Here is a 25,266-nt window from a genome sequence, read left to right as displayed (position 1 = left end):
GTTGGGCATATGAATATAAGATTTCTTAAGTGTTTATCTGCTATTTGAAGCCAGCATGTTTTTTTTATGAATTACTCTGTATTATTAAATTATTTCTATATTTTTCGTCAGACAGCAAAATAAATAAACCTCTTACAAGAAGCTTTTCTGTTGTAATGATACATTTTATTGACATGCATTACAACAAAATTTTGTTTTGTCATAAACTATGTAGCCCTTTTAATGTACTTAGACTCTAAGTTTTTTAAATAATTTAACATATCTAAGACTTTTTAATTTGTTTTTGTAAAAAAAACAATCAGTATCCATATATTATAGCATATATGGTAGACATTCGACATCCCTTACTTCACTGGTTAACATTACCCCTTTCTTTTAAAACTTTTCTCATTGATCAAGAATGTTTTTAGACCAAGCAACTTATTCATTGCGTTGATATATAATTGTATGCTACAGGCAAGTTTCTAAAGCAAGATAAAATCTAAAAACATATAGGGTTAAAAAAATGTTGGTCTTGCCATCTTCAATTAAGTAAATTAAGAGCACAAGCTAACATAAAATCAGACCTAAATATAAATATTTTTCGGCAAGTTAAAAGAGAAAAACACAGCTTTTGAATAATTCAAGTATTAAGAGTAATGAATACAATTTTATTAGCTTCATTTACTTCCATTATTATATTTCTACATATACTTGTTAAAGAAGAATACTGTATGTTGCAGTGAAGTAAGCGCAGACTGTCGGTGTCGGTACTATATACTGTGCAATAAATATATCATACCACAAGGATAAAGGATCCAACACGTTATTTAATATGTGTATACATTATACACATTTTCACGTAGAAATTAGTCTGTAGTAAAAACTGTCTATTATAATCTATTTCTCAAATTTTAAGTTCTCTTTGTATTATCTATTAAAAAATATACTCTATAAAATGTTGCCATCCTGAACTTTTGTTTGCATTGGAAAATGTAAATTGTAAATGTAATCGCCATATTGGATTTTGTTGTGCATCGGTAGAAAACATTGTGAGCACGTGGATTGTTGGAATTAAATTATTCGGCAAAAATTTTAAGTACATTTATATATTCGCTTATTTTAGAAGTACACTTATTTATTTTATACTAAATATTTTAACATCATCACTCATATCAAAGTAAGTACCGTATTTTATTTACCGGCATCATTTCACATTTGGACCACGGTTCATTCTAATAGTAGGTCGCGATGACGAGACTTCATAAAAGATTTACTTGAAATTTATTTAGTTTTAGTAAGTGCACATCACATCCATACTTTAAGTCTGACGAATAGATGGCACGTTGAATGTTCTATATTGACATTTCGTTAATTGCGTAACCTTTCGTTTTTTAAGTTCGTACAAAATGCTTACGTGTTGTTCGTGAAGGTTTCTCAGACCACATTGCTCGTGACCCAAACCGGACAACGTTTACATATCCAACGTAGGTAATAACACAAGCACATGGTCAACTAAAATTCCTAATTAGACCAGCTATTTTCTGTTTTTAATTGAATTTGAATGAAAAAGTGCATTCAAATTAATAAACGATCCATGTAAATAGCACCGTATGTTCTAACCGGTATACTTAGTATTTATTGTGGTTATTATCTACACGCGTTATTAAACTTTGGTATAATAAATTATATATATTGCTACTAAGTCTACAGTATGGCTGCGGTACGTAATTTTTTTTAAATACTAATTTTACAAAATATGTTTTGCTATATGTATATGGGTTTTGTTTAACTACTTTAATCCGTACAGATAGTTAAAGGCAACCTGAATTTTACTTAAAATGAATATTATTCTCTTATAAGTTTTTTTTGTTATCAATTTAATCTGGCCTACATTCGCCAAAAACTCTGAATGATAAATATTAATCTTATAGAAGCATTTCGTTTCTATTTATTGTCTTATCAAATTTTATAATTTTGGTTCAGTTATTAATTGTGTGGAAGCTAAGAATTATACAGTAATAATATATTCATTTATATATTTCTTTATTAACTCAGATGATAAATCATACAATCATAGTATTATTTTATATCTTCAATTAGAGTTTTTTTGTTATAGTTGTTTCGTAAAAGTGGCTCTTTACAATGGCACCTTGTCGTCAATTGCTTATGTGGTCAGTGCCATCAATAGCTGTCTTGTTAGGAATCTTTTGGTTCAAGAAAAAGAGAGAGTATGCAAAATCTGACCCAGGTGGAAGAGAAAGAATAAAAAGTCTTCAACAAGAACTAGCAGAGGCATTGAGTGCTGAAGCTGAAATTAGAAGATTATCTCCCCTGGGAAAGGCTGACCGTTCCCTCATTAAATCAGCTCCTATTGATATTATTCCTAATGGTACTGGCTCTCAACGATCTTCTCTTGAATTAACAGATGAAGAAGTTGATTTGGAGATTGAAAAGATTATAAGAAAAAAGTCACTTGACAAAGAAAAGAAAATGTCTGTAGTTAGAGATAACTTAATGGAAAGTGTAAAGGTGAAGGAGGATCCTTGTGTCAAAAAGGAAGTACAGTGTGATATATACTCATCTTTCAGAACTGATATGACTTGTGAAAGCAGAGAAAATATGTGTTCTACCGAAATGAATGAAGATTGTGGAACCTCAATTGCAATGGTAAATGATTGTGATGAAGTATCTGTCATCAATTCTCAGGTGAATAATACCTCTAAGCTTGAAATCTTCCCATCTCAAAGCAATCTATCTGAAAATATAACAGATAATAAATCTGAAGAATTAACTGCAACCAACAATGAAACTGAAGAATCTAGAAGTAGAGAGGAACAAATGGATGGACAAGATACATATTCAGACTCACAGCCAAGAAGAATTTCTGAAAGAGATTCAGCCAATCACAGTCCGGTAGACCCTATGCTAGCAAGTCCATCCATGTGTCACTTTTCAGATGATCATAGTGAGGTAAGCCAATCCAGTTATGGTTTGTCTTAGTTAAAAATGTATGTTTGTCTATATTTCTTGTATTAAAAATTTTTAAACTGTTTTTTAACATTTCTAGGGTTCTAGTGACAGTGGTAAAGGATGTTCAGAAGCCGCTAGCCCTCCTCCAACTAATATGAATATTATACCTTCCGAGGCTGGTTTAAGAATACACCAGTTCTTAATACCTACATCATTAGTGGGTCTTTTAATAGGAAAATGTGGTTCATTTGTGACATGCATCAAAGCAAAAACTGGTGCAACAGTATATGTAAGGAGACATCCAGAACTATCTAAACAGAAAATTTGTGCAATTGAGGGTAAATATAATAAATATAACTTTATAAATAATACTTTTCACTAATTACTAGCAATAACTTTACAAGAATATGTTATGTTAACATTAATTATCAGATATAAACTCATTTACTATAATTGCTTATTAAATTTTAGGGACTCAAAGTGAAATTGAAGCAGCATTAGAAATGATTAAAGATAAATTCCCTGAAAAAAGATTCCCAAACTTTACCACACAGGAGATCAGTGCGGAATTATATCAACGATTGGCACCTTTAGTACCAGAATACCTTCAAGTAAGTGGCTTTGACATGTCATAACACATTGTGCCTTACAATTTGTTGTCTAGGTTGTGTTTGGTAATTTCTTAATTTATGTGTATATAATCATATAAGTAAGCTCAAAGCATCTAAAAATGAATTTTAATATTAAATGAACTCCTCAACTGCAGTTGCAGCTAGTGGAGTCCGTGAACAACGACACTATCCTGACGTGTCTCGTGAGCGCGGGGCACTTCTTCCTGCAGCAGCCGCTCCACCCCACTTTCCCCTCGCTGCACGTGCTGCATCGCCTCATGGTCGACACCTACCAGAACCCGGACGTACCGACGTTGCCGCGCCCGGTGAAAGGTACTGACCTTACATATCCAAATAACTCGCTTTACTCTCGCAACTCAACCTCGTTTTAACATTTCATTCTCGATATCACTCACTTTTAGCAACATTTTTATTATATTTGTCAATTTAATTAACTAGTTTTTCATTTTAAATACACTACTTACCACCATATAATGCAACCTGCCAATATACCTGCATTGAATTTTATCAAAAGTATTTTATTAAATTAAATCCTTCACCTATATAAGAAAATTAAACGGTTGTGAATAAATATTTAAAGGCGAGAATATTAGTAATTAACTAGATTGTTTAACATTTTGATGCAATTTAAATATTTCTATCTTCCTGTAGACTAAAGATACACAAATTGGATCTCTAATATGTGTTTGACCTATAAAATGTTATCTGTGTTCTGTTGTTTGGTATATACTTTAATGAGATTGAGGTCAAGGTTATTTGAATTAGAAAACATACTTTGACACCAAAAGTTCTAAAATAGCTTTGAAGCTAAGCTAAATATTGACGATAGAATAGAATGTATATATTTTTCAACTGCTTATAAAAATTATATCAACATAATATAATTTCTAATAATTTAATTTAATGCATGACTAAAAGCATTAAAAAATAATTTAAAAAGTGCAATAAAACCAATTATATGGTGGATACGTGAATTGTAAATAAACTTTATTAAATATTATAAATAACACGCTTTTTGATATTGTTTTTTTTCATATGTTATATTTGTATAAGTATCGGCCCCAAACTTGGCAAGATTTTGCGTAGTGGAAGAAATGTACTTGCTTGCCAATTTTATTTGCCGGAAATTGTGAAATAACTGACGAAACTTGTACTAAGCTAAAAAATAGCCGGTCTTCTTTTACCTAAAATAAAATGAACACTCATATTTAGTTATTCACACTAAGAAAATTAGTCTTGCTAAATATCTTCCATGTATTGATAGTTGATATGATATATGTGCAGTATTTACAAACAATTTACTTTTACTAGTTTGTACGAGAAGTTGTGAAATGCAAGTTGATTGAAAACTACTTTCACATATCTCATGTAATGTTAATCACTAGTTTAAGACCTAGACCAACATATTGATTTCATTTGTCATTTAATGAGTATTTAATGTTAATATAATGGAACCTTCCAATTTGTTAAAGAAAAATAAATGTTTCTTTGTTTATCACCACAGTATTTGACACTTTGAACGTTCGATGCGTTTCTGAATCGTCTTTACTTTCGAACAACAAATGGTGCATTCATTGCGATTGCTTAAGGCAAATAATATTATTTTGACACCTATTCAATTTTACGTATAGTTCGTTTAATCTGCATCAATAAGTCTCGAATCTTCCCAAGAGATAATATATATTATATTAAACTTAGGGTATAGAGAAGTATGTTATAGCCTTTCTTTACAATTTTATGAAATTCTAGTTCTAATTATGAAATTTTATCCAGAGGGTTCAATTTGTGCGGCGCCGACTGAAAACAACTGGTATCGCGCCCAAGTCTTGTCGACGTCAGAAGAAACCGAGACATCTGTAGTGAAGTTAGTCGATTATGGCGGTTACCTTACCGTCGATAATGACCAGCTTAAACAGATCCGCTCAGACTTCATGACGGTGCCTTTCCAGGCCACCGAGGCTCTCCTTGCGTTCGTCAAACCCGCGAACAATGGTAAGCTGCGTTATGTTGACAGTTCAAAGATAACATGTTATCTTTGAACTTTATTTAGTGCAACGAAATATAGTGGTATGTATATATAAAACTTGATTGATTGGAGCTTAAATTATGGTGGTACTCGGAATTTTATTTTTCCTTTGATAATTTTAGTTTGCAATTCTTTTGTTATTTATATAGCTCATCATTGGGACTTCTATGTATAATTCAATAAACACAACTACACAAGAATAATAAATACTTATAAGCCAAAAATGGAATACAAATCTAAACAGACATGTACAGTGACTAAATAAAAGTTAATTTTTTGTTATTTTTTTTAGAGCCAGATTGGAGTAGCGAGGCACTTCGCATAATGGCGGGTCTGACGGCGGGACAAATGTTACACGCGCAAGTCGCTGGTTACGATGAGACTGGACTGCCCTTAGTACATCTTTACCTTACCCTTAACCCACAGGTAAACTTATCCCTTACTTATAAACGCTTCTTAATTAGTCTAAAATAGAATCTATTCATACTTTTAGTCTGTGTACACAACAAATTTATAGAGTGAAAACATTGCAAATTTCATACTTAAAGAATATACATTAGCTGATATATGTATATATATATATCCAATAATATATATATAAAGCCAATCAATTATTCAAATTATTTTTGGCAACTTCTGAATTATGGAAGAGACTTGGTTTGGTGCATTGGAATCACAGCTGTAGCTATGTATTTATCTATATACATGCGCATACTCGTATTAGTATGGTGAGGGAAAACATTGTGAGGAAATCGGGGGATGTCTTAGACCTAAAATATTTTAGGCTATTGTCATAATGCATAAATTATATTAAGAAAAATATACAGAAACCTAGACAACAAAGATCATGGGACCCCATTTTTATTCTTATATGCGTATGTTGAAGCGCCACTCCTTTTTTTATTTTTCAATTTTACAAAATTCAATAAACACAAAGAATAATGATATGTGCATTGTGCATCATATGATAGTCGTGTATTAGTTACATTGAAAGCAAGAAAATAAAAACAAATGAAATCATAAAAACCTCTTGAATTTATCGCAACCATATTAAATCTCATGCTTGATGTCGTCGTTAACGGTTTTGACTGTACATATATCAATAGTTCCACATGTACATTATAGGTGTATGTAGCCTTATAAATATAATATGTAATTACAATTTAACTACCAAAAATCCCATTTATGTATCTTTTTGTATTTGTAGTTAGAGATATGAAATAAATAGAACGCGGAAGAATTTGATTCGTTCACGTACCGAATAAATGTTGGTGACGCATTATAAACAAATACAAAGTCCAAAGTTATGTATTATTTTTTCATCATTAACACCATTAAGTTTATGTCATATTATGATATAACGAATTGAAATTGTGCCAGTTCTATAGGAATAAATGTTCGATGTCTTTCGACCTTAATTTTATTAGATTTGGTGACTTATAACGTAACGTTTAGATGTGAAAAGGAAGAGACTGGCTGCCCACAACACAGGGAATCCTAGTGTGGGGGCCAGTGCACTCTACTTTATAGAAACATTAATGTATTTTGTGTCTAATAAAGTTATTTCTTTCTTTCTTATAAGTTTAGTAGTAAGTAACAAATTTATTATCGTTATAAACATTGTCAGTCATAAACTAAAAACCTCATTGTGAACATTTCAGCAAGTGATATACCTGAACCGTGAGTTGGTGGAGCGCGGGCTGGCAGAGTGGGAAGCGCCGGCCGAATCGTGAGCTCTCTTCGCATCTCTCGCCGTAGTATCATAAGACAAGTAGTTCTACTAGATGAGCGCTCGACCGTTTTGTAACTACTTCTCTTACCATACTATGCTCCTCTCGTGGAGTCTAGTTCGCTTCCGGCGCACCCGTCGCCCTGAGTTCCTCCGTCGGTAAGTATGGCGCCGTCTTCAAACATTAATCAAAATTAGTTCACTCAAATATTGCCATACCCTTATGAAACATCCGCATTTAATATTTTGAGTTCCTAATTTTAGTTAATGTTTCAATATTGCGCCGGTAGATTTAAAATTAACGTAATGCTCAGTGACGTCACACTGCTCGAACTGAGATACCGTATGTTAGTTTGTTTGACTTGTTTTGTTACATTAAACTGTAATAAATACCCCAGGATAACGTTATCCCAACTATTTTACTTACAACTAAGTATGTTATTCAATATCTTACGGATGAACTTTAATTTTAAATGATGACAAATTGTCTCCTAGTGTTAAGAAGTTTTTCGGCGATTGTTTAGATTCATTAAAATATAACGGATCGTATTTAACGTGTTTAGCGGCGTATAAATTAGTTGGTCAGGATGCTCATTATAATATGTGGTAGCACTGCCTTCTGCATTTGACTAAGCGAGTGCCGTATTACCGATATTGCGTCACAGTATATGACATTGGCGATCATTGCCTTGAATCGTGCCTTTCAGCGTTAATTAGTTTCCGGTAATGTCTAGAGCTAACTTTGGTGTTCTAACCCATTACAAGTTAACCATGCAAGTTATATTTAGTTCATGATCGCGGTTATACTTTATCGCTGTGTGTGTTAAATTGGATGTGAGATAGATATATTTTTACACTTGTATGCTTTTTGTAAATTGTGTAAATTGTAGAATACAAAGTTGATTAAAAATAAGAGTACAATATAACGTTGTGTGGTTGCTTCGTGTGTTGATGAATTCTTGTACGTCGGCAGTATCGCTTCGTTGATTTGTCAAACTTGATTCTCAGCAGTTTAAAACTTGCATTTCAAGCACTCAAATACCTGTCCTTGCTGACTTTTCTTTTTGGTTTCATAATACTATCTTAAAACTGCGATAGTCAAGGATTCGATAGTAATTATTTAATTTATAATGAGCATGTTGATGTCCTGACTTAGAGTAAAAGTGTACATACTAGAAAATTTAAGTAGTTACTGTTTACGAAAGTTTGAAATTTGTGTTCTCTATATTTCAGTATTTGATGTGTTTGGATATAGGTGTTTAGTGATTTATTTTTGAAACTGCGATTGCGTCGTTACTCGTTAACATCGCCGCAGTGCATCGGCTAATTCTTAAAACTTAATGTAGTGACTTGGTATAATGCAACTAAATAAATTGACCTCATTCACTTCTACAATGTGACGTATATAAAGACGTTGGAGTGAATCGGTTGATGTTACATAGCAGGCTATCAGTTTGCATTTTGTTGAAGTCCTTTTTTGTATATAAACTAATATATTTGAGGTTAAATCAATAAATTATCGTTTTAAAAATTATACTGTTGTTTTACTTTCCGATAACCCTAACAAAAACACAACATTTACTTAATTCAAGTACTGTATCAAATTCTTGAATAGTACAAAGATGATTTATTCTTAGAAGAAGGTGGACTATATCAATCCAACTTCTAAATGCACCTAGTACTAGTCTCGTAGCGGATTCAGAGTCGAGACTCATATGAAAGTCTTTGTTATCACTCAGAGTTCATGAGTTACAAAATAGCAAAAGATACACAGTCTATGCCATGCCCAGGGATTATGCTCTTAATTGTTTTCAGATAAGTGAGGGAGTAAATCTTTTTTCATCTGTGAAATCTTATCATATTTATATTAAATTATATATAAATAAGTCTTTACTACTAGTCAGTAGTAGTATTCGAATACTTGTATTGCTAAAAAAATAGTAAATTGATAGTTTACTAAGTTACAATTAGTCTATCAATATGTACTGCTTCAATAGCAGCTTTTTGTATGGGTTTTCGAATTCCAGCAGGTCACAAACACTTATTTGTATGGTAACCTTTGTGTCCTGCGCCAACATTTTTTACGCATTTGTAAGCCTAATATTATCAATACAATATACTTTGTACTCATAAGGGATGTAAATAAATTAACAAGCTATAAATGAATTGGTGTTTATTATATATATAAAAGTCAATATTAGAACCTTTCTTATATACTACTATTTCCCAGTCCACTTATCTAAATATCAATTATTCAACACACAACTTTAACAAACAATACAATTTCAACACTTCGTTCGGACGACAATTTTAAATAAGTCCATTACTTTATATTTTAATATAAAAATGTATTTATAAATTAAAACACTACTTGACTTTAGTTTATTGTATTTAGTTCTTTGAACGATTATTTCCTACTAAAAGTTACTTTGTCCAAAAATATGGTAAGCACATGTTTATTATAAAAATACGTAATTTACTTTTTAAATAGGAAGCGAATTTTAAATCGAAAGGTCATCTATTGTATAAGATGCTTCATATTATTAATCGCACAACGAAAATGTATGTATGAGAAATTATGTATATTTAATCAAGGTCAACATTTTAATCGTCAAATGAATGTAATTAATTGAAGATAATTTTCAAGCTTTGTAATATTTAATCATTAAAATAACAATCTGACATCTGTTTCCTAAACTAGATTAGATATTAATATTTTTCAAATAGGAATCACTAAAAACGAAAAAAAAATTTAAATAATCGCATAAAGATGGCAATTGTAAATGTCGATTTCAAAGTTTATTTTTACAAAGTTATATGAATAACTTAGTCAAAATACCCTCATTATACGAATATAAGTCTAATCATAAATAAAAAAATCACGATAACCCCACCGCATTAGTATCTCACTAACGACAGTTATTTATTCACATTTGATTCAGGTTAATTGAGCTAAATTCTTTTTCCTTAACTCCACACGTCGGCGGAATATTTCTTCATGGACTCGAGTTTCTTGAGGAACTGCGTGGCCTCACTTTCCGAGCGGCCTCCCTTTTCGACGATGGCCTTCGTCACGATATTGCGCACGTCCACTGCCATGTTCTTTGCGTCACTGAAAATTATTTAATAAAAATTTATGCATATTCAAATTCATGTTTAAATTATTTAAAAACCTAAGAGAATTCGAATTGTTACCGTAGAACATTACGTGAATAATACTGACGTGGCTACTAGCTATGTTCTTCAAGAATTATTGAAACTTTTGTATATGTAAAAGAATAAGTTTGTTGCTATTATTAAAAATGAAACAATGATTATATTAATGCGTTAATTAACACAAATGTATATTGTGGCTATAAAATCATTAAACAGTAACAAAATTTTGCGTAACAGCTGTGTCAGAGTTCATATAAATAAAAATGTGATTAAACTCATTTTAATCATATTAAGAGTGTTCTTAATTGCACTTTAATACATAATATTATTCGATGAACTTCTATACATCTTGCACTGACACAATATTAGGTTTGATGCAGAAGTGGTGAATCTACGTGTCAATTAATAATAATAATCATATGCTCGTAATCCATAATAATCAACATGATTTGGCAAATTCAAGTTACTTATTTAAATGTACCTATTTAGCGATTAGGAATAAATTATTACGTAAAATTTAAATAATAAATTTTTAACTACAAAGAAATGTTTTGTACGCCCAATCAGCTTGCGTTCGAGTTATTAATATAAAGAAAAAAAACCTAAACTTTATTGGGCTAATTTACTAACTTTTGCCTCTGTTTATGGTTTATATAATCTTTGGGAAAGATTCAGAGACGCGATCTAGATGTAAAAAATTCTAAATTATATTTAGAATTTTTAAATATTTTAGAACGGGGAAATTAAATTGTTAATTAAAATCTTGATGTAGTAGCTACATTATTAAACATTATGGTTGCGATATTTCTAAGGAAAAAGTCAGCTGTAGAATAAACTAAGTTTGGACGTGGCGTGAACACAAAAAATAGGTTGAAATATATATCTTCACAACACTATTATTAGACTTACCCACAAATATAGAAGTGTCCGTTTCGTTTCCCGATGACGTCCCAAATTTGATCTAAGTTTTTCTCCAACAAATGTGTTACGTAAACCTTTTTCTCTTGATCCCGAGAGAATGCTACGTGCAGGGTTACGTCACCATTTTTCTCATACTCTTCCAATTCCTGTAATTAATTATTAATTTCAAATGCATTTCAATACAATTAATCCGTTACGTAAATTAAAACATGATGTTCCAATTTTTCCCTTTAATGCATTCATCGATATGGATAAACAGTTGTGAATAAAATACAAAGTCTAATAAAAAACCTGTTTGCTTAACGAATGCCTACAAGTATGATTACCAGAATTCAGGGTTACTCTTAACTTCTTTTCTAACGTATTTTCACATGGTTTTACTAAAATTCAATATAGATATTTATATATTCTCTCATGAGATATTATTACCTCTCTATAGATGTAGTCTTGGTCACGATTCCGACAACCAAAGTAAAGTATGGTGCTGCCAACTTCTTTGCCATTTTGACGGGCGATGGCACGCTCTTGAAGGAATCCACGGAATGGGGCTAAACCAGTACCAGGGCCGACCATCAAAATTGGTGTCTGTGTTTGTAGCGGTAGTCTATAAAAAATGAAATAACATACATACATACACATACATTTATCTAAGACGGATGCAATTTGAATTAAATGCATGGGATGTGCCATGCTCATGCATTTAATTCAAATTGCTCCAGAAATAGTAGTTCTTCAAATGAATTTATTTAATAAGTGACGCCATACACAAACATACCTATGACACACAATACTTGTATTTGTGAATAAAATATTTATAAAACACCCAGAATATGTAAGAATTATGGTGAATACAAGATCCTAAAAAATGAACAGAAATCTCATTTTTTAATATAATACTACGTTCATCTTTATACATAATATATATAAAAATATTCGTCTATTTTTATTTATAACGTTAGTGGTCCTTATCATCGTTTTTGACATTCATAAGCATGCCCTAAGACGCATCTCAATTGAATAAAAGAATTTTGATTTGAAATCTCTACAGAAAACGATTTTATGTTTTTTTATATAGATATATATTTAATCCCCTTACATTTTACATTATATTTTTACACAATATTTTTTACCTTTTGATGGTCATTTACCGCAACTCATTTATTTAGCAATTATATTCAATGGCCGTATATTAAACGCTACATAAATTGTAGTCGAGGAAAGGCTTAACCCAAACCTTTAATCTATTTGTGAAACGTGAAAACCACTTTTAACGCGTCATAATACCGGGACATGAGTTTAAATAACTGTTAATGTTGCTATTGTTAGGCGCGTGTGGGCCAATTACCTCTATTTAAGGCAGATGTTATATGCTTAGAAGGTCGTCTACAAGGTGATATAGGACATTACAATATTTAATGTTTGGTACTTTCAATTGAACAACTCATTTCGTGTCACGTGCTGCTTTTATCGAAGAAACATGAGCTGTATAATATGTTATAACTGAATGAACCTAAGTAGAACCCAGCTTGTATGTAACTTCGAACTCCATAAAGAGGCCCCTAAGCAAATAATCACTGCAATCAAGATGGATCCGATATAACGACCGTCAAAACATGACTGCCATTTTTAATTGGAGTGCATCGTAAAATACACTTTAGTTCAAAGCAATAGAGACACTGTTTCAATTCACGAGAATTCGAAGTAATAAATAAAGTCTTGTTGATGTGATCATTTAAGTCTAGGCTTCTGTTTTCAATACATATATATGTACTTAAAAACAACACGAACACGTAAACAGCAACTTTAGTATCATATTAAATTATCTACAACTTTGAAATAATTAATGTAGTAAATTTAAGAACAGGCTTGAATTTACAGCTATGCCTATTAGGGCATGTTATGCATGATATATATGAGGGCAGTAACCTAATAAAGAAATACAACTAAATAAGAGCCTATGCATGACTGTGTACACAAGACTATAATTATATAATCATAATGTTATATTATTTTGCTCGGTTTATCGTCAATGTCATATTTACAAAAATAATTATCAGTATCTTGTGATTGTCAACTGTCCATTGTTCGTGTCATTTGTTACCATGCAATATGAAGAAAAGAAAAATAAGTGACGACTACTCACAGACACATTTAAAAAAATACTCATACGCGTACTGTACAGAGGACTCCTATAGAGTATTGAAAAGTTGGCGTTTTATTAATGATGTAATAGTCTGAGGGAAAGCTATCCTATATGAATGGTGGGTCAAAACGGTCCCATCTCAAATACATTGGAAACATTTAGTTAAAATTTGGACGTACTTTACACTTTACGAACTCACTAAAATAAACATAGGCAGAAAACAAGGCACAAGATAGGATTTAATTTCAAAACAACTTGTATTACTAGCCTAATTTAAGTAAACATTTACTTAATTGAAAGTGATAATTGTTAAATATAACAATATAGTACGGAATAAGATATTTTTAAGAATTTAAGTTTTTGTTTCAACGCAAACGACGCTATCTTGTCATGACACGTATTATCTTAACTACTTAATTTATATCTGCTTAATTACCATTGGACAAGGTTATTCAACTTATTACTAAGAACAAGCGAGAAGCATTCACGGATATTCGGGTATAAATAATAAAATAATATAAATGCTTGCGGAAAAATTCATTTTAAACGTTGAAAAAATATTGAAACAGATTTTTAAATATTCTAAAATGAATATGCAATTAGTAATTTCGAGATTTTGTAAAGTATAATTTGACCGACCCTGAAAACCTCAATTGAAATAAAAAATAATTAGTATCTTTTTTATAGAATATAATTGTCGACCTTGAATCTTCGGGGAAAACCATCGTTAACTAGTAAAATATTCAACCAGTTATCAAGATTAAAATTTTTAGTTGATATTTTTAATAAAAACTGTTTCAATAACATTAATGCTGGAAATGAAATTGTAGATACAGGTGTAACAGATTAAGAATCTATTTTTTTATCATGTGTGAGAAGTAATCAAAACTACAATAAATGAAGTAAGGCTTTAAAGTATCCCTGTATAGGAGTGAATTCAGTAATAAAAAAGACTTACCGGAATTGAGACTTTCTGATGAATACTGGGACTCTTGGAAGTGGTTCTCCAGGCAGGGGCTTGTGTTCTGCCAGCCAAGTGGTGGCCACACCTTTATTGACCCGACCTGTTGCCGTTTTATATTGGACAACTACAGCTGTTATGTGCACAGTCTCTGGGTGCAGCTGTAAACAACAAAACTTTTTTAATACATGTAGGTACAGGGTACATGCTCATTAAGAATAATTTGTGACAAAACTGTAAGAAACAAGGATCTTAAAATTTAAGTAAATGAAAGTCATTACAACATACATTTATTTAAATACATATATAGAAAATAGTTTAAAAAACTATGAAATAATGCTTACTTTTGGGCTTGAGGAGATAGAGTAATATCTTGGTTGTAGTCGAGGTAACAATTCACAAATGTGGTCAAGCGATGGTCTACATGACTTAATATCTTCCAAAATATGCACAATATGTCTGCATGCATCAACTACAAATGACTGGTATAATGCTTTACCCTCTTGAGAGTTAGTGGCCATAAGGAGTAGTTTCTTCTTATCCTAAAGAGGTGAAATTACTACTATTAATATTTTATAGATTGCTAACTGCTTAAATGGTATTAAAATATGCAAATTTTCACATAAGTAAAATAAAATTTTTCAATCACCATTCTTCAATAAACTTATCAGGATCTAAGCTTATTCTTTAAGTAAATAAAGTCAGGAAAAAATTAACCATATTAGTTATTAAAAATGTAATAAAATCAAAATTAGATATTTAAGAAGTTTTACCTCTTCATCTGTACAATATTCCACAAGTTCTCTGAGAATGTGTGTTCGAGGTAGAGCTGTTATCTCTATGTAGTGTGAAAGTGCTGTACGGTATGAAGTAGGACAAGGGAATGGATGTTTTTTAGAACTCTCTTGATCTGTATTGACCAAGGAAAACACATCATCTAAATTGGCACCAGTTAATTCTCCCAGCCTATTGACTAGGTTTATATCATTTGTAGGATACACTGCCACATGATCACCTGATAAAAAAATTACATTTTGACATTAATTAAATCAGAAATATCCTCCATTCTACATTCAATTTGTATAAAAAAACAAGTAAATTTTGATTTTTAAGGAATATCAATAATATATTAATAGTAATGCAGTTTAATTATAAAAAATATTTCAAAAATTATAAATTTACAAATTGCAAATATTTTGTATTACACTATAAGTCATTTTAATTTACTTCAAGTTATTGAACTAAGGATGATAGATAAATAGAATTATTTTATTAAGTAGGGTTATAATTATTACAATATGATTTCTAGTTATAAAACATAGAAAATATATACATACCAGCTTCATACCTCATCTTTGAATCTGATATATCTAACTCAACATGAAGACATGATCTATCTCCACCTTTATGTAATTCCCTATTAACTTTGATCTGAGCCAAGAAGGGATTCTTAGCATCAAATGGTCTGAAAAATTATATGTCAAAAATATTTTTTGGTTGAAAAAAAAAACACAATCACTTGGTAAATCTTCATAGCTGTACACAATGAATTTATGTGAAAATTAAATACATTTAAAACTTATTATACTTACGGCCTCTGTATGTCCAATGAATGCAATCTAGACATTTCTCCCTTAAAGACATCATTTGGTGAAATATCTCCAGATGAATGAGAGACCAAACTAAATTGTCTTGTTAACTCTTCTTCCCCGGTACTCTCAATATTAAACTTCTCACATACAGATGGCCAGAACTTTTCTTTCCATGTAATAAAATCATCTTCAATGCTAAAAAGGATTTAACATCAACATTACTATTTCTGGATTCCAAAGCTAACAAAGCAACATTAACATAGAAAATCTAATTTTTTCAAATTACTTAGTATAATATTCTACAATGTTGTACATTAATTATGTGACCAGATAGAAAAAGAAATCAAAATCTATAACAATATACCAGTGCTATTTAATAATTAACATTTAAAGTAAAAGGAAAACTATCATCTTACTTTGCATCATCATCACCCATTCCCAATTCATATACTCGTGTAGCACCAAGTTCTTCAAGGCGCTTGTCCAAATATATAGCAACAGCATTGTAGTGTTCATATGTTTTGTTTCCAAGGCCAAACACCTAAAATATAAAAATTATAAAACAACATCCTTTAAAGTAATATTAAATAAAATTTGATAACATTAAATCAATTACCAATTATGGACTTCGTACCATGTGCTTTAATTTCGGAATTAGACGTTTTCTATTGACTTGTATCTTATTTAAAATGTACCAAGGTATTCTTAGATTATGTTTGCAAGTGTTTGCACATACGGCTAACATTTTAAAATCACAATAGGAAATTAGATTTATCCTGTTATGTTTCAATAGCCCTTGCTTAGTCAAGTTTGTTGAGAAAACAATACAAATACAAACAGTCACGTTTCACGTTTTTAATTTATATTTGGCTTATCAAATTAACAATATTTATTTCGTTATTTTTGTAAAGAATTAGAATTTAAAGATCCATACAGCAACGAATGACACTTGACTATTGACATGCACTGACTCATAAACCTTAGAAAACAGAATGACAACTGACAATGTATGGCGGACGTAAACGAACGAATGAACTAAAGTGAAGTTTTGACGGTCAAATCATATCTTACAAGTTATTTCTTTTCGATTTACGTTTTTATTATTGTCATAAAAATCTGGTGCCACGATTTTTCACCTACATAAAATTACGACATATATTTCATAAAGTATCACCAACATTTATGTTACTTTTACTTGGCTTGTCTATCTATATATAGGTATCTGTATAATGATTCTGATAGGCTGGACTGGTGTGAGTGATTTAAATTAATGTTTACTGTAGTTGAGCTTGATAGTAAATTTAAACGTACAAGAAATGATGTTAGTGATCTTATCTAGAACAACAGACTTGCATGATAACATAATATTATCAGTAATTATATAGACGTCTACTTGAAATCTATATTCGTTGAAAACTACGTTGGAAAACCAGTTATGCAACTTGGCTATTTTATGTCAATATAAAATAAATTACGCAATGATTTACGTTCTTATATGTTTAAATATGCAAATTGTACCAGGGAATCAGGCGGGTCGCGGTTGGCGTACGTGATCACAACATATTTATTTTACATGTAAGGCGAACATAACAATGTACGTATATTTTTTTTTATATCCAAGCGGAACACTGACGCTCTTATAAAACACACAGTAGAATTAAAATCTGAAATTCAAATTCTAAAGACTAACTGTTGATCGACACATTTGAAAATTGCTAAATACTTACAGCATAGTTTACTCCAGTTAAATCTGGATCTCCATTCTTTAGCCATTCATAAAACTCCATGGCGTTGTCTGTAGGATCTCCTTCACCATAAGTTGCCATACAGAACACAGCTAAAGAATTTTTTATATCTTTTAGCTTTGCAAGTTCTTCCTGGAGATTACAATAAATATAAGTATATTACATTCATAATTATTTCTGTAACTAAAAATAGATGAAGAAGAACAAACCATATCACATTCTTCTGGATCGGCAACCATTCCCTTCAGTTTGTACCTTATTCCCTCTTTGGCCAGTCTACCCGCAAATTCTTCACCAGTACCAGTCTGTGACCCGTAAAATACAACTAGACTTCTCCCAGAGGACTGAAGCTTGGTAATAAACGAATTTTCTGTTACTTCTATTGTTGCTGCAGGTCTATAAAAATTAAAGAAAAAAATCTATATTATCAATACGTACTTTTATATGCTTTATCTATAGTAATATTTACGAAATTGTTATTGTTAATTTATGAAGTACACGTGTAATCTAAGCAACATTGTTATATAACTTGTTTCTAGGTATTTTTACTACACTTGTTTCATTGACACATCCTTATTTCTTTTCATTAATTCACCTTGAATATATTAGTAGCCATGATCCAAATTTGCCCTACGCAAAACAGGAACCGTTACGTGCATAGATATTTTAACAATAGAATTACTTATACTTTTAAATATTATCTCTATCTGTTACTGATGAATAATTTATATATCGATACTGTGAGCGTAGAATATCAACACTTTCGAAATAGGTTAGATTCATGTTTAAATATTTTTTTTTTTAAATCATCTCCAACCAGTACTTATATGTGATTATATTTATAATGTTCAGAGTTATTACTGATGCATGTAAAGATATAGCACGTTCTTTGAAAACAACTACCTAATATGAATTTCGTACCCCATCGTATAAGGCTTTCAGACAAATCTTTTCATGTAAAAGTTTAATATGATATGTAAAAGTTTTGTTTTCATATACTTTTTCTATATACACCTTTTTGTAAATTTAATATTATAATTGTTCTACCGGTTTTTTTTATTTCAGGGTTAACGTCAAAAGTTCTTTGATCATATATCTTTGATAATAAGGAATTTATTCCTTGCCAATCAAAAAAATTCTTTAAAAATAGCTATAGGTATATTCTAATTATAATGAGTGAAGTAACACCTCTCAATTATTACATATAATATAATATTCGTTATGATAATAAAAAATTATTGTCTTTGATTATATAAATACTTATATAAAACATTTTTATCATTTTTGTTCAATCACTCGCATGGATTTAAAATATTCCATTACAAACGCCTGAGAAACTAACCAAACGTGATTGTGGCCTTGTTCGAGTGAACTACCGGCCACCTACCTCGTTTGACTGCTGTTTGTGACGTATTAAGTAGGTATTTCCTTATGTTTACTTTCCGTAACCGAAAAGTAGTGTCCAAGTGACTGGTCCTTGACTATACGAACGAGGTGGAAGGAACTGGTACTGACGAGCTCCCACGCTCCGCCTTGTCCTCATAGCAATGAACGTTGCGAAGTTGCAATATGCCATTGACAATCACCCTTTGTGCTAAAAAATGCTTGGTTAGAAAGCTGGAGATCCAGTGGCAGTGTTCTCATAGAGTCCATATGCTGGAAGCTTTTATCGAGGCTCGGGCTATGGGCGTGAGCCTCCCCATTGGATGATTTCCGTAATCGTCCTCCCTTTGCAGGGGTAGAAAGAAGAGCTGTAAGAAATTCCTTTGGATAGCTTTGGCTTAAGACCCCCGAAATGAGGCGGGCCAATCTCTCGACAAATCGGGCAATGCTCTCAGACTTCACAGAGTCATATGCTTTGGCATGCTCCAGTATTCGCATCACGAGATGTCGTCGCTTCCACCTACGCTTTAAAACAGTCTTCCTTTTGAAGCGAGGAAAGAACTTTTAAACCAAGGATTTGATATGCCACCAATCGGCATCCGATGAAAAGTATTTAGTCTTCCACAGGTAGGATATAAAGAATACCGCATCGGGACAGCCCAACCTATAGTGCCAAATACATAGACAGCCAGCCGGAAGGGCGCGTAGTAGGCATAACGTAGTAGCCCAAAGTATAGCCGACGGAGACATTATAGTTATCCGGATGTGAGATCAGCAGGAGGTCCAACAAAGATGGTTTGTGACCATCTGATATTCGCATAGATGAGGGAACATTTGTGTCAAGCCTTATGCCAATACAAAGTCATATAAGGACTCGTGTAATCGGCGTTATCAGAGTCGAGCCAATCAACATGAGTCTGTAGCCATTTGGATGAGCAAAATTTTGGCATTTCCGCTCCGGGAAAACTCCGAGTGCGTGTAACCACACACTAAAGAAAACGCGATTAGAATAAGAAGAACCTATTACTTAACATAACAATTAGTTGACGCCGGTTTTCCGTAATTCAGTGGTATTGCCCCGGTCATTTGAGTGAAGAAGCCTGAAAGCAACAGCATGGCACTCCCACTAGGTATGACTAGAGCAATCAGCTCTAGTGAAAAAACCTTTGTAACAGGATAATTCACCATTTTATGGGCTTATGTAATATTAATTCAAAAACAACTATTTTATCTGTAACCTATTAATTTCGATACCACGGAATACTATCTTATTGTGTACTAATGTTATTAAATTAATAGCTAATTATTATTTTGACACAAAATATACAATAAAACTTACAAAATGAATTTTAATTTAATAACTTTATAATTAATCTTTAGAATGCCAGCTGCTCATATACCTAGATAAGATTTATTTTATCATTCTTTATAAATCTACACAAATTATGCAACGAAATTTTATTTTTCTAGGCTATAATATATTATACGAACTAATACAGTCTGCGTCACTATTTCTAGCCTCTATTTCTATTCTAGCCATTTATGACCGAAATATGCTTGTGACAAAATTGATCCAACGTTAGTTCTTACACTAGGGAGCCCATGTGTTGTGGGTGACTAGATTACAATTATTCCGTTGGTGCATGTTTAAAAGAAAACAAAAAAAATCGTGTAAGACCTTAAGTATGCGTGAATGTAGAGTTTGTGATTTTTTATGGATAATGCACTCTGTATTTGAGAGTGTGGCGTGTTACTATAAGCGTGCGGTTGTGTCTTTGTTTTTTATTAACCTCAGATTTTTGAAACCTCAGGGTCATGCCAAAATATGTAGTATTGCCTCTGAGCAATCTTAATCCAAATCGGGTAGCATAACTTTTATGTGTTTTAGTTTTGTATCTCAAATAGTCAAACTATGTTAAAATCCATAGAATGGGAGATATTATTAAAAGTTGTCAGCCCGATGTGTCCAGATTTAGTAGTCGATGGAGTTGTGATATCTTATACAGATTCAGTTTGCCTTGTTTGTTTTGTTTGGTCTGAAATCGACCTATGATAAAATGCAAATTTCCCTAGGTGCCTGTTTTTTGCAAAAGAGTTTCTCAACATTTCAGGAATTTAGACGGCAATGTGTATCTAATTTTTTTCTAAATGTATATCTTATTTTTGTTTGTGTCTAGTAAAAGAAGGCATTATTAGATTAAATTACATATATACACATACTATATGTCCCGTGGAATTTTTGTCCCGTATTTTCCACAAAATATTATATTTTCCTTAAACATGACGTATTAGAGTATTAATTTCGTCAATCTGTACAGTAATCAGTATAGGGAAATAAATGTTACGACAAATACGTAAATGGTTTTATTAATTACTCTTACGACTTATTATACTAATTTAAAAATAAACTCAGTGCATTATGTTTTGATTTTGGATCTTAGTACGTGGATTTCACCTCCGGACGATTTTCAGCCGCTTATTCTGAGGAATTGGTTCAGACACCCAAAATTTTATTTTTTAGCTACTTATACTGACACATATTTTTAATAAACTAATCCAATTATACCTACATAAGTCGTGTAGTCTCGGTATTGCAAATATTTTATAAATATAATTTTACACGATGCTCATTCAGTAAGGCCGCTAAATGAAATTAAAAAAAAATGATACTAGATTTTGGAATAAAAACATGTCTTTCAAAATCTGTGGGGGTTTCAATTTTGTTTATTTCTTCAACGCGAATCTTTAGTCAAGAGGAACTTTTAGTAAAATACAAGATCTTGACCGTTAAGGATGGCGATGTTAAAAGTGAATGACTATATAACACGTTCTCTTTATATTGTGCTTACACGGTAAGGTAATAAGAGATAAATCAGTGCTTAATTAATAATTCAACAAGTTAAACAGTGTAAATAATTCTGACAAAGATTTAGATTTTAGAACGATTATATTTGTGACTTAGTAATAATAACACAAAAACTCCATTGGACCTTCTTAGAAATAAGGTATTTCGCTTTTATTACTCAAAATCAGAATAAAACCTACATAGATGGCGCGTTAAAACCCATACCTACTACATACCTTCAAAGACGATAAAGGTCATTGACTTCTTGAACTTGTAACGCTTTAGCGACTGTCGATGTTAAAATATAATATCATAAGATATATTACCTAACAATTTCCTTATAGTAAATGTAGTTATTTAGCTATTGGAAGTCATGATAAGTTAAGGTATAATGGTCTAATGTGATTGTAGAATGTTCATATCATTTGTTAGTATAGTATTTACACATATTATCTACGGTATGTTTTTTCACGTGGTAAATTTTAAATTGTATTGTAAAATTAAGTACATATAATAAAATTGTGACTACTTTTACTTGTAAAAGGCAATTACTCAGTCAAGTGTCCTTTTTAAGTGCATCGTTATCATTGAATTAATGTAATTATTTTATAGTTGTTACCTTTAACAGATACTTCGTTACACGTCCTCTATTTCTATTGGAAGAGAAAAATATACGTGTAACTTGATTTCTCAGGCATGCAAGCTTGCTTCAATTGCGTAATCTCAAAACATTTTGTATCATTGTTAATACATAGTAAACAGTCACTTTGCGTTTAGTACGTAAGTATTTAGCGTGCAGAAAATTCAGTTTTCAAAAACTAGTTAAATTGAATCGGTAATGTAATAGAATGTAGCGTATAAATGTTTTTGAAGATACTTACAGAATTGAATATTTGCTTAGTAACAAGTCGTCCTTCTTATTGTCTTTTCTAGAACTATAGAGCCACCAAAGTGCCGCCCCAAATAAAACGACGAGCATTATTATGTCGAATGTGCTAAATAGCGATCCACTCACTGCAGCGGCGGCCGCGGCTTCTTTTATTAAAATATCCTGTGTGTTCTCCGACATTTTAAAAAAGTTTTTTGGAGTTTGTATAAATTTAATTTCACTTGTTAGCACACAAGGTCACCCGATGACGTTAAGTTAACACGAAACAAGTCTGCGATGTTGGTACCTAGTAGGTCCTATACATCATATTCACGACTTTTCGGTTCCATCAACTATAAATAACTGGCGAATAAAGTGACGTGTTTCGTCCCCGACTCCTCTTTGCACCACTGATCACTGTTCGACGTCGTGTATTTCGTGATATCAGTAACCACAGTGCATTTAATGATGGTGACGTAGTGTAGATTGTACAGCCGACAACACGACTGGCGGGCGACACGGCAGAACGTAAAACGCGAACTGAGGTCTGCAGACTGCAAAGTGCGAACTGCGAAGTACGAAGTACGATACGAACTGCGAACAGCCGGATGGCTAAATATGAATGAAGACCGACGAACGATGAATGAAAATATGCTAAAAATCTCTACAAAAACTTAATTGTCAATCGAAGCAGCTGCCTGTCTTTTGATTATATAATTCATTTGCCTGTTTTACACAATGTATATTTTATTTTTTTCCCTAATACTATGAATTACAAATATAGGATAAAAAGTGATTCTAATTATAAAGTTTTCTCAATCTAGAAGTACTAGAATGGATATAACGGCGAACGCGAATCTTACGTGTAAATTATGAAATACAGTACGAAAGTCATTTGTACTAGAACTTAGTATATATTATTAATATATGACTAGTAAAAATAAAGCGTAATAATTGTGTTTTATTAGTTTATTAATTAATCACTACATAGTATAAAACAAAGTCGCTTTCTCTGTCCCTATGTCTATTTGTATGCTTAAATCTTTGAAACTACGCAACGGATTTTGATGCGGTTTTTTTAATAGATAGAGTGATTCAAGAGGAAGGTTTATATGTATAATAACATCCATTAAATAGTAGAGAAGTACTGTTATTTTTTAGGTTTCTAATGTCGTAAACGATTACATTTTTTCCGCTTACATTGCAAACGCAGGCTGAACCCTACGAGTTTTATCAAAATAATGTACTAAGTGTTGTACACATTGAAAAGGTCTACAGAAAAGTCCATGATGGTATATGTCTATCTCTTATGGATAACCCATAATAACCTTTTCTGTCATTTACTTTTTACGACAAATAATGGCTAATTTTTGAAGCGATTTTAACCAATACAGCATTAATGCTTAACCAATTAAATACCTTGAATACATTGTTCATTTAATATAGATCTGTACAGCCCATTACAGCTTATTTAGCAGCGATCGAACGCGTATATTATCGGAGCTTTCCAGCGAAGGAAATAACAATACATAATAAAAACCTGCTTTTCATCAGCATTGCACCCGTGCGAAGCTGGGGCGGGTCACTAGTATATATATATATATATATATATATATATATATGTTTAAAGTAACGCCTATTCTATTTAATATTATTCATCTACATTTTATGAACTTAATTTTTTTATATTCAATAGATTATTCCATTTACGCTATTTTTATTTACAACTATTGTGTTATCGACATAAAGCCAGCAGGTAAATGAAGTGAGATAAAGATCACCAGAAATTAATATATTTCAAAACTGAACGAATCTTATATAAGCTTTAGTCTTGAAAAAAGATGCCATCGAAATTATTTCTAAACGACTTCCGGTCATCGGTGGTAGATTCTGGTTTCACCGTCTAAGACACATTTGGGGTCGCAGAGAGTCGAAATAAGAGAGAAATTAGTGGAAATGTTTCTAAACCAATATAAAAACGAGGTTTTACTCAGGAACATCGAATTATTTATTTTATTATATTAATATAATATTTAAAAAATACAGCCATATTATTATGTAAAATAGCTGACATATATATCGCATTGTGTATAATACCTATAAAATATAAACGGTATATACCGACACATAATAAAACAATCGTTATACAACTACAACAAAAAGGAAAAAACACGTCGCCTCCTGCTTTATTATGTACATAATATGACGAGGTGACGCAATGGGGGTCAGATATTCAAGGTGAGGGACAGCCAGCCGAGTGGCCTAATATAGACCAGAAAGAGCTCTTAAATGAAACATCACGATCTTAAGTGC

The 25,266-nt window shown here is 31.7% G+C and overlaps 2 protein-coding genes across 4 annotated transcripts; one reads left to right on the top strand and one right to left on the bottom strand.

Moving 5' to 3' along the window:
* The first annotated feature begins 986 nt into the window (after positions 1-986).
* On the top strand, positions 987-8,873 carry LOC110992773 (A-kinase anchor protein 1, mitochondrial). 2 transcript variants are annotated; one of them, XM_022258730.2, is made up of 8 exons: positions 987-1,159; positions 2,099-2,952; positions 3,050-3,290; positions 3,424-3,563; positions 3,719-3,896; positions 5,358-5,576; positions 5,903-6,036; positions 7,272-8,873. In XM_022258730.2, the coding sequence occupies exons 2-8, from the start codon at positions 2,125-2,127 to the stop codon at positions 7,341-7,343; spliced, it is 1,812 nt and encodes a 603-aa protein (XP_022114422.2). In that variant the 5' UTR covers positions 987-1,159; positions 2,099-2,124; the 3' UTR covers positions 7,344-8,873. The 2 variants fall into 2 exon arrangements, with proteins under 2 accessions (XP_022114422.2, XP_022114423.2); XM_022258731.2 differs by lacking the exon at positions 987-1,159 and adding an exon at positions 1,226-1,702.
* Positions 8,874-9,495: 622 nt separating this feature from the next.
* On the bottom strand, positions 9,496-23,505 carry LOC110992755 (NADPH--cytochrome P450 reductase). Of its 2 annotated transcripts, XM_022258700.2 has the most exons (12): positions 22,967-23,505; positions 18,067-18,253; positions 17,840-17,989; positions 16,529-16,653; positions 16,113-16,307; positions 15,858-15,985; positions 15,294-15,535; positions 14,865-15,062; positions 14,518-14,681; positions 11,846-12,020; positions 11,405-11,562; positions 9,496-10,451 (listed from the first exon to the last, which is right to left on the bottom strand). In XM_022258700.2, exons 1-12 carry the CDS (start codon positions 23,152-23,154, stop codon positions 10,307-10,309), a joined length of 2,055 nt encoding a protein of 684 aa, XP_022114392.2. In that variant the 5' UTR covers positions 23,155-23,505; the 3' UTR covers positions 9,496-10,306. The 2 variants fall into 2 exon arrangements, with proteins under 2 accessions (XP_022114392.2, XP_022114393.1); XM_022258701.2 differs by lacking the exons at positions 17,840-17,989; positions 18,067-18,253; positions 22,967-23,505 and adding an exon at positions 16,747-16,944.
* Between the last annotated feature and the right edge of the window lie 1,761 nt (positions 23,506-25,266).

Source organism: Pieris rapae, chromosome 7, assembly GCF_905147795.1.
Source record: "Pieris rapae chromosome 7, ilPieRapa1.1, whole genome shotgun sequence".
Classification (NCBI taxonomy): Eukaryota; Metazoa; Arthropoda; class Insecta; order Lepidoptera; family Pieridae; genus Pieris; species Pieris rapae.
Note: the sequence above shows the minus strand (reverse complement) of the source record. Positions and strands in the feature narration are given on the sequence as shown.

Coding starts and splice junctions, on each gene's coding strand:
- LOC110992755 (XM_022258700.2), bottom strand. CDS start 23,154: ATGTCGGAGAACACACAGGATATTTTAATAAAAGAAGCCGCGGCCGCC. Junction 15,536..15,857: donor AAAGATGAGGTATGAAGCTG/GTATGTATATAT, acceptor TTTTTTTATCAG/GTGATCATGTGGCAGTGTAT. Junction 10,452..11,404: donor GGACACTTCTATATTTGTGG/GTAAGTCTAATA, acceptor AATAATTTTCAG/TGACGCAAAGAACATGGCAG.
- LOC110992773 (XM_022258730.2), top strand. CDS start 2,125: ATGGCACCTTGTCGTCAATTGCTTATGTGGTCAGTGCCATCAATAGCT. Junction 3,291..3,423: donor GAAAATTTGTGCAATTGAGG/GTAAATATAATA, acceptor ATTAAATTTTAG/GGACTCAAAGTGAAATTGAA. Junction 3,564..3,718: donor TAGTACCAGAATACCTTCAA/GTAAGTGGCTTT, acceptor CCTCAACTGCAG/TTGCAGCTAGTGGAGTCCGT.